Here is a 17,886-nt window from a genome sequence, read left to right as displayed (position 1 = left end):
GCCGATCACCACCGCCATCGGTGGGGTCATCAGCATCATTGTCTCTGTCATCGTCGTCATCATCATCATCATCATCGTTATCAAATTCATTGTATGGCACGTTAGTATGTAATGAGTCATGGCATTGATCGTTTCCGGCGGTAATTTCCTCTCTATTCCTTCAGGGATCTGACGGTGAGAGGGGACTTGCTGGAAACGACGGAGAACAAGGCGAAGTGGTACAACGATAACGTTAATGATAAGGAATGAATATGGTTTGATTTACATAGTCGGCGGTAATTTATTGTGATAGAAAATAGCAGACAATACAACTGAATTGTTTTGCTCACGTATTATTATTTCCATCTTCGAACCAATTAACTAGAGCTACGGGCATGTCAATTAAAAAGTCTTTTACCTCCTATTTACTATTTCAATTTAGAATAAGAATGTGACGCTTACCAGTTTGAAGCAAACTCTTTTAATTGTTTGTTTTGGTCGCATTACATTCATAAATTTTATCCGGATTCTCTCCTCCTCCATGTACTTAATCTAATAATCTATACCCCATCAAGTGTGATACACAATTGGAACACGGAATTACGTTAATTAATTAGCGGAGGAAAATCCAACGTTTTAGATAAACTTTTTTTTTTGTTTTACAGGGTGCAATGGGTCCACCTGGTCAATTAGGAACGAAGGTAAATAGTAGTAGATTTTTTTAGATCAAACGTTTAAACCTATTCGATTGTCAGTACTCTTTTTGAGGTGGCGTATCATGCTAATACTTGCCACGACAACCCCCCACCCCCCCCACCCCCGAGTTTTGTGCCCATTTTCTTACTAAAGCTAGGCCATTCCACTTGATATAAAGTTCATTAATTATCTTCAACGAGCGCATACAGACGGTACCCAGATTTTGCACTAATAACTCATGGTATCTTTGTTTTTTGTTTTTTCCTTAGGGTGACCGTGGAAGACAGGTATTTCCCAGTGGAGCCCTAAAAGTTGACTCATTCATGCAGTTCAGGACTTTATTAATGTAAATGGTTAAGAACCATTCACGCATTATCTATCCACCCCCCAAAAAACATAATTCATTTAACACTCATTTTGTGTGCACTATTCAGTTTTCAAGACACGAACGGCCTTTTCGTCTTGTTGATTAATTTTGTCCACAAACTACATTGCCTTTAATACTTTCTGATTCGAGGTTCAAGTTAACGAAACAAAAGGAATAACATCGAGGTTTAGGGATGATGTGAGTTCCAGAGCCAAATTGGAGTTTAAAATCTCTCGAAATCGGCCCCTTAATATGATTCCTTTACTATTAGCATGTACATGTATAATTAATGACGTTGGCGAAACAATCTAATATTCGCGTTTCTTCTTTATTCTAGGGAGACGAAGGTTTACGGGTAGGGTCATCGTTAGTTACCATCAAATTAATTTTAGATCACCATTTGTCAGGTAAAGAGACAATGAAGAGGCAACCGACTTGGTAAACAAACTCGGTAAACTTGGTAAATTGGCTCAGCGGCCAAGGTTAGGTTGATACGTTTGGTTTATTTTGAATGAAAATCTTTGTTTTAAAAAACCTTTTGTTTTTGAAACTGAGGATTCGGCCCATTTTTATATCGGGTATGTAATGGTGGCAAGGTAGATATTGACTTTGTTCCGTGCTGAAATATCTTGACTTTCACCTTTCACAGGGGGATCCTGGAATTCCTGGACCTCCAGGTCAACCGGTGAGTACGTATTCGTTTGTCGAATTCACGAGTCCATCGTGGTTTCCATTTTATGACTCAAAAAAGCGCTTCAATGTGATTGGCTGAGAGCAGGTCTATTTATCGTGAATTTTTAATTTGTACTGCAGTGGATATTATGCGCGCGCGTCCGTAATTTCCTCAGTCATGTAATAAATGAGTAATCGTGTAAAAACTCGAGCAATTTAGGATTTACACCACTCGTGATATTTGAGAATTTTCAAATATCACGAGTAGTGTAAATCCTTGATTGCCCTATATCTATACCTGTAACTACCAAGTAACATGGCCTACTTATGTAAAGCAGTTAAAAGTACGCTTCGTTCACACTGTTAAGTTCAAAAAATAAAACACGTAAAATTGTCCCTCTGTTTGTTGAGTTTGACAAAACTCTAAGTTATCATGGACTCACTTTCATTTAGGTACGTAAAGTGCAAAAGTGCAGCAAATTTTTCATTGCTTAGATCGATTAGTTGATGGTTTAGCGTTCTCTCCCAAATGGAGTTATATCAGAAGTTCTACAGCTATCCTTCGGTTGAAACATGCAGTTATGTTGTATCTGCTGATTGCCATCCACGGAATGGATATCGTGTTATATATGTGCTGCCTGCTTAATGTCGTCTGGTTTTGTCTCCTTTGCAGGTTTCCATCGGAGATTTAGTGGTAAGCGACCAGCTAGTATCTTCAATTGTTTTGTTGTTATTGTTGCTGTTGCTGTTGTTGTTGTTGTTGTTGTAGTTTTGTGTTGGGTATTTACTGCGGATCTACCTAAACTGCAATGACGACGTTTTTCTTAGACTTCTTCAGGGTACACTGGTTTCGGACAACTTACTGAGGCATCACGTGACCCACCAGTTACGGCCGAGAAAGCAGGGACAGTAAACCTTTACAGAAGCCAACAGACAGCAAAGGTCATTGAACTTCAATTGTGTAGTTTGCAACAGTAGATTGTTATATTTCTCTGTTTTCGAAGGTCTCTTTACGCTAAAGACTTGCAGTACTTGTATTCGAAAATTTACAAATTGCAGCAAAATTAAAGGGCGGTTTTAATTGTAACCTACCTCAACGGGCAATATAAATTATTTACCCGTTATTGCAAAGCTCCGAAGCGGTTAGATTTAGTGCTCTTTCCAACGATTACTTGGCTAAGCGCGTCTCCCTTTAACGGAAACTAGCCACGTCGTTCTAAAGCTGTTAACGTCAAAAGGTCTAAAAAAATGTATCACTATCAAAAGTTATCGTCGACAGCTGGCAAGTTCAGCAAGTGAAGCAGAACTTAAAAACCAACCACCGAGCGCTATGCCAACCAACAGAAGCTGTAATGTATGTCCTTAACTCCACAATAGAGCGTCTCACAGAATCATATCATCTTTCTCATTTACATCTGACTACAATCTCTTATAATTTATGTCAAATAAAATTTAACGGAGTAAATATATTTTTTTTATCCTTTAAAAATTAAAGGTTGAAGAGGAGGACGTTGATCCTGTAAGTTTTAGTTTTACAGTTTCACTTTTTTTGTTATTGTTTGTTTTTGTTTCTTTCAATTGTCGTAATTCTGATCCCTGTTTTTCCATTTCAGCTATCAAATTTTGTCACTCTAGTGAAGGAAAAACTTGAAATGTTGAAAAAGCCAAATGGCACAGATAAATTCCCCGCAAGGACCTGTAAAGACTTGTACATGTCTTATCCTGACCTTCCAAGTGGTATGATAATTATAGCCTATTAGTTATATGAAATATTTTTGTTCAAAACGCTGATGTTACAGCAGGGTATACATATATGAAACAACTTAACCAAGTACCATGAATCATAACAACGAAATGCTGTTTTTACTTCACAATTTATCTTAGATTTGTTCATCATCCACCTTCTTACCGGTGGCTGTGTATACCATTTGATACTATTATACTTTTTGTTCTTTTTAAAGGCTCTTACTGGATCGATCCCAACGATGGTTTACCTAACGATGCCATAAAAGTCCGCTGCGAATACCACACTAAATCAACCTGTCTGTATCCCGTAAACAACAGCGAGGTAATCTCTGTTTTTTTTTGTTTTTTTTCTTTCGGCTACCGCCCTGCGAAGTCAACACTAAGGCGGGAGTAGTCTCTTGATAAAATCGTGACAGAAGGAAAGTGGGTTGTGAAAATTTCTTCAGCTCGTTCTAAAATTAGCATTATAATGCCTCTGTTCAGTGAAGTTTCAATGCACCTGCACTCGTCGTTATCAGTCGTTTCCACTCGATGAAAAATTGTCGTTTGAATTTCCCGACAACCTCGCGAAGTATACCCAAAATTTCAAAAATTTCTTGTAACCGAAATGTCTTACAGGAATTTTCGGTTGAATGGTTCGCATTTTGGATATTCGGCAATATTCGAAATTTTCCGGAAACTTCCAAGGAAGTTTTCGCACCATCTGTCTCTCTTTCAAAGTTTCAGAATTTTTGGTTAAATGGATAGTGCCAATCGTCATCAGTGTCCTTACCGGTCATGATTGAGATGACGACGGGGAGGAAGAAACGACTATATTCATATTAATTTTGCTATAACTCATTTGAAACTGTGTCTTGTGTCTTCTTGATTCGTCTTGTATGTCTTCTTCCCAAATGCTTCTTCTCTCTAGGCGTACACTACAGGAAATAAGAAATGGTTCACGGGCGCTGATGGATACAAGTGGCTCAGAGAGGATCTGCGCATGCTTAAGAATGTACGTACAGTTTATTGGTGGAATGTATATGTGGGTTAAGTTTGTTGTGGGCTCTTACTGAGAACCCGGGTTTTCCTCCCTCCACAAAACCCAACATCTCCAAATTCCAATTGACCAGGATAGAGAACCCGCATGAAAAGGCTGATGTGGCTTCCTCTATAATTATTGCAATTTTTTATATCCATATGAAGTTGATTGCATACTCTACCTGACTGAAACCAAAGTGTCCATGCCCAAAACTCATTGAAAGACTAGCTCAAATAAAATCAAAGCCTTCTAAGCTTATCAATATTGTTTCGATGCATGGATATGCAACATATTTCTAGTATACATATCAGTTGACTTACCCATTCATTTATTTATTTTGGTTATTCAATTTTTAAGTGGAATCAAAATTTTTGAAATATACTGATTATTGTCATAATCTTCTGGTATTTTCGCGGTAAACTTTTCCGGACCGATGAATGTTTCCTGCAATAACGTGAATAATAATCTTGTCGAGTTCAAATGGCAAAACATAATTTCCTCAGTCCCTTTCATACGCTCCGAGAGGTAATTAGTAAACGAGCTTAAGGGGCTCTAGTTTCAGGGTTATCAATCCGTTTGCTTGACATTTGCCCAGATACTAATTAAGTTGTGATTTCCTTGCAGATTGAATATGTGGCAGAGCCCAGTCAATTAGAATTTCTCCGTTTGCTGAGTGACCGAGCCAGGCAGAGAATTAAGTACAACTGCAAAGACTCGGTGGCCTGGGGTGATAAGAACAACGGGTTATCCAAGTCCATTAAAATCAAGGCTGACAATGGAGTTGAAATGCACGCGAAGTCTTCAAACAAATTTAAACCCAAGCTCATCCTAGATGGGTGTTCGGTGAGCTTATAATATTGAAATGATGTTATGTCATATTATGAGCATTTGATATGAATGGGGAAAAAAAAAGAAAAACTCAGTGCAAAATAGTATTTTCGTCCAGGTAAAAAGAGGTATGTCTAGGATAAGGACGGTCAAAATAATCAAGCTTAAGGTTATGAAGAACTTCATGTGTAATAATTACATCTCCGCTTGGTTAATTGCAGGTAAAGGATGGCAAATGGCATCACACTGTCTTAGAAGTGGACACGCCTAAGCCTTATCGCCTTCCCATCCTCGACATAGCAGCGTATGACATCGGAGACAGCGGCGAGGAGTTTGGAATAGAAATTGAACGTTTGTGCTTCTCTTAGCAAATAACCTCGGTGCTCCAAACAGCTTAATTTCAAGTTACAACACAATTGTTTCGTATTGCCTTGAATTAAATTCACTCAACTTATGTTCCTTAGAAAACAGAGTAACTTCTTTTGAGAGGGCGACTCCGGCCCTCAGTGCCTCAAATTGAAGACTGAAGTAAACCATTTAATGGTTCTACTCTTTCACTGATCCTCTATATTCCTCCTTGGTTGTTGTTTTTTATTAATATCCTTTTACAAAAAAGAAAACCTAGATAGGACTGTTATCTGAAAATCCAGTAAATAACATTCAACGTTTGCTTGAGGCATTAGCGATGACATATTTATGATTTCAAATTTAGCTGCATTTCTTATTGTAAATAAATGTATCAGTAAAAGTTTCATAAGAGGGTCTAATAATTTCTTCGATATAATTTTTTTAAATTTTTTTTTATGTTATGCTGTTTTATTTTTATTTATTTCTTTTTTTTTTTGTAGCATGAGAAGGATGTGTTTGGTCATTTGCAGTGCAACATAATGCAAAAGCCACTCATAACTTTTTCTTGTCCATACAAAAGTAACTGGGTTTTGTTGTTATTGTTGTTGTTGTTGTTGTTGTTGTTGTTGTTTCAAATGCAGTTAAGTCTGAAGTTGAAATTGACTACCATAGTATCCAGTCTCTTTTGTAAAGGCCTGTTTACACTACGCTAAAGAAATTTGAAAACGGCCTTTTTCACTCTGAAAAAGCATCAAATGTTTTCCGTCCATATTACGCTGGAGAAATTTGAAAACGCAACGGTCATAGGTCATTATGGATTTGTGTTTGAGGAAAACTCGGGCAAGGAAATCACGTGATTATCATTACGTCATCGTTTTGGAAAAGCTCGCACTGAAACGCAAAGCCGGCGTTCCCAAATTCCTCCGGTTTGAAGACCGTTTTAGAAAAGCTCCGTTTTAGTGATGGATTCTGAGTGTGGACGTTCGGCCTAACGATAGAAATAAAGCTGCGTTTTCAAATTTCTCCGGCGTAGTGTGGACTGGTGCCTTAGGATCAATGTTCAGCTGAGGCCTTAAGTTATTTCTTTTTTCATAGACCTTCATAGGCATTGCAAGTTTATTGCACCAGTGTTGTCGAGTCAAAATTAATACGTTTCAAACTGTTGTCGAGCCGTAAAATAAAATCAGTCACGTTCTTTATCAAAGAAATACTTTCATTTTTAGAACTTTAAAAAAGGTTTCCCAGTGACAATCACTACGTGGAATAAAACAAATATTCAGGTAGAGATGGAAAACTTGAGGGAAAGAGGCTTCGCCATTTCATAACCTATACCTGGATCTCTTTCCTTTCGACGAAAATTTTTGGTTTGAATTTCCGGAAATTTCTAGGGACTAATGGAATAGCATTTCCGAAACTTTTGGAAGAGAAAATTTATTACCAGGAATTTCCGATTTTCCATTTAATTGGTTGAATGGTTCGCTTTTCGGAAATTCAACAATTTCCGAAATTTCTGGAACCCTTTCCAGGACATTTTCGAACCATCCTATCTCCGTTTCGAAATTTTCGGAAGTTTTGGTTGAATGGAAGGTGCCCCAGGTCTCCACGAGCTCAAAACCCGAATCGCTGGCGTTGAAATTGAAAGTAAAGAATACTGAACATGTTTTGACAGGCACAAACGTATAACTGGTAGTCAATGTGGTTATTGCTCATTCCACGTCAGGCATCTTGGTTTTGCATTACGACGTTTTGTGATTGGCTCAATAAATCAACTGCGACTCGCTCATACACTTTGTCTCGCGCTTTGTGCCGTTTTCATGTATTCTGTTGGAGTTTAATGTTTGATTTGTTAACTGGATTGTCTGTACCTTTTTCACCGGCCAGGGTATTTACATTTGATTCTGGTTTTTTCGGCACTCGATTAAAAATCGCTCTTATTTCCAATTCCTTTTATTAATTCATGAATTACGTTAAAAACGTTTGGGCTTCCCACATTATCAGTTGGTGAGGTTAACGAAGAGACAAGCCGCGGCAAATGCCAAGCGGTAACGTCATTAATTTTATACTAGCCGGGAAAACAGGAACGAGAGATTTTGCGGTTTTTAGAACACTTCGTTCACCTTGCGTTTCAATTTCCTAAGATTAAACATTTTGCTCCGCACTCCAGTTTCTTTTACTTGAAGTTGCACAACGTGTTATAGTATGGGAGCAATATTTCTGGCTCAGTGCATTTGACAGCACTTCAATATGAAAAGAAGCGAAAAAACAAACAACTTCTCGACGTCTTCAAGATGTCATTGCCAAGTTTCAAGTTGTCATCGTCAACCTTGGCATTTTGGAACTTTGGCACTGACATCTTGACGAGGTCGAAATGGTGTTTGTTATTTAATTACCTGCCTATTTTCATACTGAACTGCTTTGCTCAAGCCTTACTTCTCCAACATTTAACAGCGCTCCAGGAAATGTGCGCAAGAAAACCTCGAAAAGAAGTATTTTGTAATAAGCTCTTAGACTTATTACTTGGCTGTTTTGTTAGAACATTTTAGCTGTAGTATTACCCGACGTGTTCAATCAATAATTTTAATCGATAACATCAATAACAATAGAAATAAATAAATTGTCTCGGGAATCGATAAAAATCGATAAAGGGATACATTGAGAGTAATCGATAATTATCGATTTTTAAATTAATGCTATCGATTTTAGCGAACCTATCGATTTTATCGACACAAAACGACTCCACTTATTTTAGGGCAACGAAACATCAGAAAATGAACAGATTTATACTAGGGGTAGGTTCCTTAAGGATGATCCGAATCAGGATCAGTGATCCGAGATCACTGACTCGGATCATAGTGCATCAAGGGAACTGATGAATCCTCTCCAGAGTTTATATAAAATATATTCTTGAAACTCATTTGCTCGATTCTGATGATCTTGTTATTTGCGCTAACTACAACTCCAGCCTACGAGCGGGTGTTTGACCAGGGCCTAAGGTGACTCAGTGTCCCAACGAGCTTAGCACTGAAGTACATGACAAGCGATGAAAAACGGCTTTCCGATATCGAATTTTCTTGATTGAACACGCCGGGAATAATGTCGTATGGTGCTGTAACTAACTGGTTGTCCAGAACATTGGGATATAAAATCAATATCAAGCCGCCTCATTTAGGAAATCATCATAAAAGAGGACTACTTCCAGCTAATGTAAAACAGAGCAAGCCATTAGCTTAACTGCGACTCAGTAAGATCTGTTATACTGGCTTGAAAAGGGCCTCTTCATATGAGCCCGGTCAACCGGGCTGGCTCCGGGCTGGCTCGGTTTCCGAGATCTCGCCTCGCCACTCTTTCCTTCGTAAAAATGTCGGTGGGTTCATATGAGGAGCCGGGCTGGCCCGGTTACCGAGATCTCGGTTTTTGCGACCGAGATCTCGGTAACCGGGATGAAAATTTTCCCATATGAACACTCCAGCCCGGGTAATCGGGACGAAACTTTTTAGACAAAATAGCTACGCTTTCGCAACATAGCTACCAAAATGGCATAATTTTTGTCTTTATTAGTAAAGTTACAAGAGTCCACAAAGCTACGACAGCCGCGAACGATACAAGTTAATGTTCCACCATTTTGGTTGTGTTCCTTGGATTTTATCCCGGCAGAACGGGCTCAAATTTCCCATATGAACAGAAAACAAAACTCGTCCCGATAACCGAGCCAGCCCGGTTACCGGGTTCATATGAAGAGGCTCCAAGATATATGAACCCAAACAAGTTGGCAAACTCTGAGGTAGTCTGCGAGCAGGCTCTCATCGTTGGCGGTACGAGCAAAGCCGTCGACGAGCGAAGCGAGCAGGTGAGGGGTCTGACAGGAGTGGGTGAGCGAAGCATGAGAGCTTGGTCACAAGGGTATGAGTAATTAGCAACAGTAAAAAGATCTGAAGTGAACCAACACATTATGTCCTGACCACTAGAAGAGAGAATAAAGACTGAAACAGGATGACAGACTTAGATGTATGACAAACGAAGATTTGTAGACATTTAATTTCGAGAAATTTTTTATTAAAACGAAACGAATATCGTGAGGCTACATTAGTAACTGTTTTATTCCTTTTATTTAACAAAGGCAAAGCACTTTACAGTAGAAAGACTACCAAACCACGCTCCTCGAAAGTTACCAAAATACAGTGGAACTACTTAATTGCCCTAAAAAACGTTACTACGTGTATATTATTCATATTTATTTTAATCCATGCAAGATTTCTTTTTCAGTTTATGTGCAATTCTGAGAAATTGGAGGAACGTGCAGACACTAACGATTACTAAATCTAAATTCGATTTACAGTTAATTCATGCTAGGATAAAATCACAGTCGTCTTCTCGTCTTCCTGTTAAGAATAAAAACAACAGTAAGCGGATCAGTTGTGTTCCATTGGAAATCCGCGAATCTGATTGGTTCGCACTTAACAGTTAGATTTTTCGCTCTTGATTTCTATGAGGTGATAGTGGAATAATGTCATTGTTTTAGTATAATTCTAACTGAAATTTCCTTCAAATAACGATTCCAATTATTTGTGGTCTTAGTATTAAACTTCAGGCTTTAGAGAATTCGCGCGGACTGAATTAATTGTCAATGTGGCATTTACAGTTGTGTTCGCGCGCTTATCAGTTTCTTTAAAAAATTTCGAGCTTTTTTAATCCAAGAAACCGTAAGTGCCCTCCTTTTAGGAATTTTGTTTAGTAATTTGTTTCTAAATGTTCTTTCAAAACTTCGGAGGAACGAGGAAACTTTGCAATTTTGTCGACCACACCAAGCCTTCTGCACACTAATGGCTGGTAATGTGTAATGGCTGAGCAAAATCAGATTGTAGCATTTGTGTTAGTATATTAGTAGCATTTTACTAATCGCTTGTAGACAGCGATCGTACGCGCTACTCTTGAAACTGAAAATTACTCGTAAATTTGTGTTTATAAATACACAAAAATGGAGGTTTGGTGCTGTTGTCCTTTAATAATAATAATAATAATAATAACAACAACAATAATAATAATAATAGTAATAGTAATAAAAGTAAATCGTCAGGGAATAGTCTACATACAGTTACTTGTGCTGATGTTAAAGTAGCTCAGTCACCGTATTTGAGTTATTTTGGCCACGTGCAAAATTATTTTTGAATTGAAGGAAACCTGAAAATAATAGTTTACTTAGCTAGAAAAGCACTAAAAAGCACTAAAGAGATAAAAATAAACCATAAAGGAATAAGTACGGACAAGATTAACACGGATTAAAAACGACGAATTTTATTTGAAAGATTTAGACTAAAATTTTAAGATGCGCAAACTGTGACGTAGCTACTTTAAAAAAAAAAAAAAAAAAAACTCCATTTGTTTCACACTGACAGTAAAAGTTGACAGTTACTTGTGATAATACATGATAACCGTTTTTTAATCGAGAATCTGTGATGTCTGGAATCCTTATTCGATATAAGGTGGGAATGCCGTCATCATTTTGTTAGCGAACGAGACTTTGGGCGCGATACCCAACGAGTTTGCCAAGCAGAAAGGTCTGGGAAGAGTCCCTTGGCCGGGACGAAACGAAAGCCCGGCGTCAGACTTACCACAAACATTGTTTCACATTATCATCTTTAATTTTCACACGACCTACCTGTCAGATTTTAAAAACACACGTGGCATGTTCGCCTACACCATGTATGGAAGTCATTGTAATTTCGAGTGGAAGTGAAGAAAGTTTTACGATTGCAGTGTGATTCACTGAACATTCTGCATATCGGTGCATAGTAGGGGTCATCGGCACAAGACCTCTTGCTCAGTTCTGTGGGAAGAAAGAGATCCTTTAATGTGGTAAGTGGTCAAACTAGGGGCTTCATGACAAAGAAGTTACGAAAATAGCGCATGCGTATCAGTAGTACCTAACACACGACGCATCATACCCTATGTTTGGTCAGTGTATTGCAATTGTCTATCCCATCGTTACATATACTTTGCTTGAGCTTTTCTGCGGTCTGTCACTTGCAGAGAAGCTGCACAATCCGTATTTAGGGCCATTATACCTCGAGGAGACCGTTCGGCGTGGCTCGCTGAGAATCTCTTAAACTTTTCCAGGGTATATTTCAAACCAGTTGCGCAGGCATTTAATAGCTACCCATAGTTCTTAGGCCATCGTAACTTGATTAAAAATATAACGCAAACAGTGGTAAAAAACATTGTACCGACTCATGTTTTTGCTAAACTTGACGTTTCGTATGCTAGACGTGCCGAGCTCAAGCTGTGAGAGACACACCATCCTTTGACCTTTATGCCTTGTGATTATCAACATTGTAAGAGGGGGGAGGGGAGAACTTGCTTCGTGTCCCAGCTTTTTGGTCTGGAATTGTAGAACCACAGGCGGCCCAAACTCACATTGCGTGGAGTACTCTTTCTTAGCAGAGGAAAACCAAAAAGCGATAACTCGCTTTAAAGGCTTCAGGTCGAGCTGAGAAGCGAGATGACAATAGAAAAGACAACAAGGCATTGAGGTAAGCCATTTTTATGTCAAAAATATCAAACTTTCAGCTATCGTGTCGATTACCGTTTTTCCGCCATACAAACCTTTATAAATTCAAACCGTTGTAACACAACACCACCATATGCTGCAGGGCGGAGTATGGCAAGCCGTTTGTAGCAAAATTAAATCCTTGCAATATATGTTTAATCCTTTAAATAACGGTTTTATTTAAAGATAGAAAAAGGCATTCAATCCAATGGTAAATAAAATTTTTGGTTCAATTCAATCTTTTAATACCTGGAATATTGATTCAATCCAATACCTAAAATATTGATTCAATCCAATACCTGGAATATTGATTCAATCCAATACCTAAAATATTGATTCAATCCAATACCTGGAATATTGATTCAATCCAATACCTCGAATATTGATGCAATCCAATACCTGAAATATTGATTCAATCCAATACCTCAAATATTGATGCAATCTTCCTGGGCCGAGCGCGGCCAACAGGAACAAGAGTAACTGAGCACTAGAGAGCACTGAAAACATGGCGGGCGAAGGAGAACTAGATTTAGAAGTTGAGTTTCCTAAGTTTCTTGCAGACATCTTGGATAAAACGGAAATAATTTTTGAGAATTTTGACTCAGAAGTTGCAGAAGCGCACGCCGAAGTTCTTGATCAAACCATTGGTGTGCTTAGGTAAATGAGACATTGCTACAACCGAGACACAAGGGACACGGAAAATTTAGATTCCATTACTGCCGCTTTTGTAGATGTAAGTTAACCAATTTTTATGTGACAAACATATTTGTTTATTAAAAGCTGTGTGTGCTAGCTTTTTGTGGCAAATAACATAAACTGTGGCAAATTTTGCTACCACATTGGTCTTTGGTATTGTGCATATTTCTGCTGTCCAATCATTACTGGCACACTAAACTTTGAACTGTAAACAAAATTTTTGCTGTGCCGTGTGCACAGTCAAACATGTTTCTCACAAAAACTGCTTGTGTAAACCTGGCTTTAAGTTATTTTTGAAATAAGAACCTTTACATTTTACAAGACAGCAATCATTGAACATTGGGATGTGTTTTAAGTTTTTCAATGTTGTTGTCTCATGTTTTGCATTATTTAACCCACACGTGGTACTTCTTTCGTAAAAACGATGTTTTTCTTGATATTCTATGACAAACATGGCACCAATTTGTTGTGAATATCGGGTACCAAGGGCTCAAGGCTAACACTACTGCCAACTAGCCACACATTTCAGTTTTGAATAGTGCATTTTGCACTTTCACTAGCCGTTGTGACAATCATGATGGAATGGAGTACTGGTCTACTGGATGAAAACAAAATTGAGAATTATCCTGACAAAGTAAAACTGAAGAGAATAGAAACTAATGAAAACAGGGAAACTATGAGTGGATTTCGTGGAAATAATTGCCTTAATAAGCATATGATAAATATTTAACTATTAAAGGGAGATAAAAGAAAATGGCAACACTGATAAAAGTACATCAGAGATTGAACATAAGCATATTCAAGAAAAGCAGGATTCGTGTTTGTGGGAATGAAATTTTCTTAGTGATTATTATTAACATTTTAGATGCAACAAGAAATGTCCAAGATTGACCACTCTTATAAAAAAGTCAGTGAAGCTGTGTATGAAAAAGGCTGGCTGGTGCAAAGTTAGTTTTGCCTAGTGACATGAGTCCTGTTAGTAGTCATTACGCCAGTGCACCAAGAGGTTAGTCTTGTGTCCTGGGTACTTTTGAAAATAAGATAACAAATTAACCTTGCAACATTTTAATATCTGTTTTGATAAGCACCTGAAAAATCTACAAGGCAGAGTAGTGCACATGGCAGTTATCAAATGCCCTGATTTCTCTTCAGTTTAGTTGTGTTGCTAGAACTTAGGCATTCTGTAATTCAAGCAGTTTCTGAATTTTGTATATCAATGAAAAGGAAGATGAGAAAATAATTTACTTGATACAGGGTGAGGTTTTCTGTTGTGAACTGAGTTGCCAAAATACTTTAAGGGCCATAATCTTCTTTACCCAGCCCACACATATGTAGTATTATGCAATTGTCAGTTGCCCAAGTTTAACAGTCACTAGTTCTAGAACCTCTTGGAAGATGTCTACTCCTATTTGACTTGATTATCTTAAGGGATCTAGCCTTTCCAATACAAATGACTGCACTGAATCATGTTGTCCCAGGTCAATTTCTTCAACTACAACATTGTTATCACTGTCCAATGGAGTTGGACCATCAGGATCATCACCATAGTATTCAAAATCATATGACTTTCCATTTGAAAGGGGGTTTTCAGGCTGCATCATATGATTAAGCCACATTTGGTATGGCAACCAGTTTTTTTTCTGTTCTTACATTTTGGTGGTTGAAAGCTTCAGTGAACTGGCAAAGAGCAAGGTTTATCCTTGGTTGAAAAACTAAGTGTAAGGTGGAAAGATGTACTGAATTATCAGTGTCCAGGATGCCTGACAATTCCATACCACAAAAAGTGTAAAAGTTCAAGTGGGAAGCACAACGGAAACATCCCTCCACAATCTTTCAATTCGTTGGTTGTGTCGATGGCCCTGCAGTGAAGCAGCCCCTCTCCTCTCTTCTAACCTGCTCCATTGTATCGCACACACCAACGTTTTCAACACCATGATCTACTCGTACTCTGGAAGGCCAAAATTCTCCGTCTCTCTTAACGGCATCCAGAAACAATTCAAGAACTGTTTCTGCTTTATTGTTGGCACTACATTTCAAAAACATTATTCTCCGAGAAAATCCGTCTATAGAGCCGAATTAGTATTTTCCGTCGGATCAGAGAGTGATGTCCATCCAGATGCCAAAGCGAATTTACGCACCCCATCTCAAGACAGTATTTTGGGGATCTAATTTTGCTAGCCTTTCTCTTATTCTTCTCCGTTGAACCCGTAACCCAATGGACTTAAAGAAACCTGCAATGAAATTATATCCATACTCTTGAATGATTTCGGTTCCTTATCAGGTAAGCTGTTGAAACCCCTCATATCTTCTCAGCCATACTCTGTCAATCTTCTGTGAATTGTCCATCTCCAAACTCCAATCATCTTTGTTATCGTTGTCCAGATGAATCCTAGTCCTCAAAGTTCCTCGAGTACCTCAACAGGAATTTTACGAAATGGTCTTCCATGATTCCAACTTCTGAGTCAAAATTCTCAAAAATTATTTCCGTTTTATCCAAGATGTCTGCAAGAAACTTAGGAAACTCAACTTCTAAATCTAGTTCTCCTTCGCCCGCCATGTTTTCAGTGCTCTCTAGTGCTCAGTTACTCTCGTTCCTGTTGGCCGCGCTCGGCCCAGGAAGATTGAATCAATATTTGAGGTATTGGATTGAATCAATATTTGAGGTATTGGATTGAATCAATATTTCAGGTATTGGATTGCATCAATATTCGAGGTATTGGATTGAATCAATATTCCAGGTATTGGATTGAATCAATATTTTAGGTATTGGATTGAATCAATATTTTAGGTATTGGATTGAATCAATATTCCAGGTATTGGATTGAATCGTGAAAATTAAAAGATTGAATTGAACCAAAAATTTTATTTACCATTGGATTGAATGCCTTTTTCTATCTTTAAATAAAACCGTTATTTAAAGGATTAAACATATATTGCAAGGATTTAATTTTGCTACAAACGGCTTGCCATAGCGGAGGTCACGTTTCGCATAACCAAACTCGGTCGTTATGTAATAGTAGATGTCGGTGGTAAATATGTCACGTTTCAAGCGTTGAACGTTCGCATAAAGATTTTAAAAAAGTAATAATAACTCCACGCGATGTGAGCTTGGGTCGCCTGTGGTAGAACAGGCGAGAAAATGCAAGGAATTCATTTCGGCCCAGGACTTCCTCGGTAGTGAGGCTTTACAGGAGTTTGTCAAAACATAGACGCTGACCTTTCATGCTAACTTTTAAGTAATTGTAGATTGATGTGTCAAATCTTTCAAAGCTTTCAGACCTTTCCTACGTCAATTGAGAGAGACTCCTGAAGGGAGACTTCTGAATGCTCACTGTGATATATTATTAGCTAGCGGCGAAACCAAAAATATTGCATAGCGCGAATCGCAAAGCAAAAAATTCACCACCGTTTGTTTAGTTTGGGTCTATAATCTAGCACGTGCACATAAGGAATACAGGTCGCTTACCATAACGATCGACGTCATCCATATCCATATCTCTCAGATCATCCATTAATGCCTCAGCTGGGAACAAACGAAGATAAAATTACGTCAGATTACATTTTTTTTTAAACGTACGGTCACCTTGGAGACAGAGCTGAGCGTGAAAGTGGCCGTTGAGGAGAGGTGGCAGTTGTAGAAAGAGTAAATAAAGAGTAAGGAGTAAGGATTCGCTCCGACGAAGGGCTAACGCTCGAAGGTTTGACTGTAGTCAAGGGATGCCGGAATGACGCAAATTTTAAACAGTTTGACTTCGACGTTGTTTGTGGTCTTCCGGTTTTCCTTTTTCTGCGCTTCCAGTCTTTCTTGATCTCATTTGAGTGTGTTATTATTCCTGGAATTTTTATGCCTTCGCAAATATTATTTATAACCATGTCCGTTAAGATAATGGTCCAAACACATAAAGAGTAACCGATTAGATAATTTCTTCGAACGCAGTAGGTAAGGGTTCTTGGAAACGCGATTTCCTCACCTTGCACTTCAATTGTATTTGAAATGCTACTGAATAATGCATAAGTAATTTGATTTTCTTTTTTTCTGTACGGAATCGTATCGGAGATAAAAGCATGAAATAGGGACATTAGCTTTAGTGTGCTTTGTACGGTCTTTTGGACTACTCGACTCACCATCAAACTCCTTTCGGGGATAAAGATATCCGGCTTCCACTTGGAGCATAACAGTAAAGGCCACGAGCAGACAAAAAGCAACTTGAAACTTTGCCATCTCGTTGAATTGATATTTTTCCCTCTGAAGTAGTCAGGCTTCTGATGTCTTGTCGAAGGCTCGAAATTATGAGTGCCAGTGAGCTGGGCTTCTCTTTTTTAAAACCTAAATCACAAGGGGCTCTTTCATAATTTGAATTGTTAGTGTGGGTGTGGCGTCTGTTCAAAGCGTCCTTATTTAATTGGTTGCTTACAAATCTGAAATTCCAATAATTGAATGTTTTCACTCCCACCAGGACAACCGCCTAGGCATATTTTTGAAAAAAAAGAACTTTCATAATTAATTCCAGGTCTTAATTGTAATTGTTGCTGTATTTTAAAAAGGGTTATTGAATATATAACCCACAACAACTTCTTTCTTAATCGGGATGAGGAAGAACAAAAGGAAATTTTAAAATTAACTCAGCTTTCAGCCAGAAAATCTTTAAAGCCAGCATTACACCAGCCTCCCACGCAAACGTTCTTTGAGCTCTACCAGCGCCTCGGCGTGGGAGACGCGCGTTAGGCTGCTAACAAACAAACATTCCATCAGCGTGTCTAAACCGTTTAAGGGTGTTTTTAGTGTGTAGACTACATACAGCTTCCATTTCATCTCTGAATGACTATTGAAGGTGCTTTCATTATCGAAGCTTTGTTTTGACGCATTAATTTTAAAACCTCTCAACACTTAATGATCGAAAATTCTTTACAGTCAAGAGTATCAGTCATCGCTTGATTTTGTAATCAATTGTTTTGAGTCAGTGAAGTAACTGTACCCTACAAATGCTC

The 17,886-nt window shown here is 38.3% G+C and overlaps 2 protein-coding genes across 2 annotated transcripts in view; one reads left to right on the top strand and one right to left on the bottom strand.

The window, feature by feature from the left end:
- The window catches only part of LOC110069293 (uncharacterized), a 42,184-nt gene extending 34,742 nt beyond the window's left edge, over nucleotides 1-7,442 (top strand). The window contains exons 58-70 of the mRNA XM_089284083.1: nucleotides 165-218; nucleotides 645-680; nucleotides 945-962; nucleotides 1,380-1,397; nucleotides 1,692-1,727; nucleotides 2,388-2,408; nucleotides 2,543-2,656; nucleotides 3,210-3,233; nucleotides 3,328-3,451; nucleotides 3,676-3,782; nucleotides 4,371-4,454; nucleotides 5,106-5,324; nucleotides 5,531-7,442. Coding sequence (XP_089140209.1) covers nucleotides 165-218; nucleotides 645-680; nucleotides 945-962; nucleotides 1,380-1,397; nucleotides 1,692-1,727; nucleotides 2,388-2,408; nucleotides 2,543-2,656; nucleotides 3,210-3,233; nucleotides 3,328-3,451; nucleotides 3,676-3,782; nucleotides 4,371-4,454; nucleotides 5,106-5,324; nucleotides 5,531-5,677 — 1,002 coding nt within the window. The 3' untranslated portion in view covers nucleotides 5,678-7,442. The remainder of the gene's footprint in view (nucleotides 1-164; nucleotides 219-644; nucleotides 681-944; nucleotides 963-1,379; nucleotides 1,398-1,691; nucleotides 1,728-2,387; nucleotides 2,409-2,542; nucleotides 2,657-3,209; nucleotides 3,234-3,327; nucleotides 3,452-3,675; nucleotides 3,783-4,370; nucleotides 4,455-5,105; nucleotides 5,325-5,530) is intronic.
- Nucleotides 7,443-9,688: 2,246 nt separating this feature from the next.
- LOC110069270 (uncharacterized) lies at nucleotides 9,689-17,215 on the bottom strand. Its single transcript, XM_020776763.2, has 4 exons — nucleotides 17,023-17,215; nucleotides 16,364-16,420; nucleotides 11,314-11,481; nucleotides 9,689-10,036 (listed from the first exon to the last, which is right to left on the bottom strand). Exons 1-3 carry the CDS (start codon nucleotides 17,117-17,119, stop codon nucleotides 11,324-11,326), a joined length of 312 nt encoding a protein of 103 aa, XP_020632422.1. The 5' UTR covers nucleotides 17,120-17,215; the 3' UTR covers nucleotides 9,689-10,036; nucleotides 11,314-11,323.
- Nucleotides 17,216-17,886: the final 671 nt, after the last annotated feature.

Source organism: Orbicella faveolata, unplaced genomic scaffold (assembly GCF_042242905.1).
Source record: "Orbicella faveolata isolate gen_17 unplaced genomic scaffold, um_ofav_v1 contig_13, whole genome shotgun sequence".
Classification (NCBI taxonomy): domain Eukaryota; kingdom Metazoa; phylum Cnidaria; class Anthozoa; order Scleractinia; family Merulinidae; genus Orbicella; species Orbicella faveolata.
The sequence above is the reverse complement of the archived record's forward strand: the minus strand, read 5'-3'. Positions and strand labels throughout refer to the sequence as shown.

Excerpts from the sequence above, each read along its gene's own strand:
- LOC110069270 (XM_020776763.2), bottom strand. The coding sequence starts at position 17,119 with ATGGCAAAGTTTCAAGTTGCTTTTTGTCTGCTCGTGGCCTTTACTGTT. Across the intron at positions 16,421-17,022 it reads TCCCCGAAAGGAGTTTGATG|CTGAGGCATTAATGGATGAT; the intron begins GTGAGTCGAGTA and ends GTTTGTTCCCAG. Across the intron at positions 11,482-16,363 it reads GGATGACGTCGATCGTTATG|AACTGAGCAAGAGGTCTTGT; the intron begins GTAAGCGACCTG and ends TTCTTCCCACAG.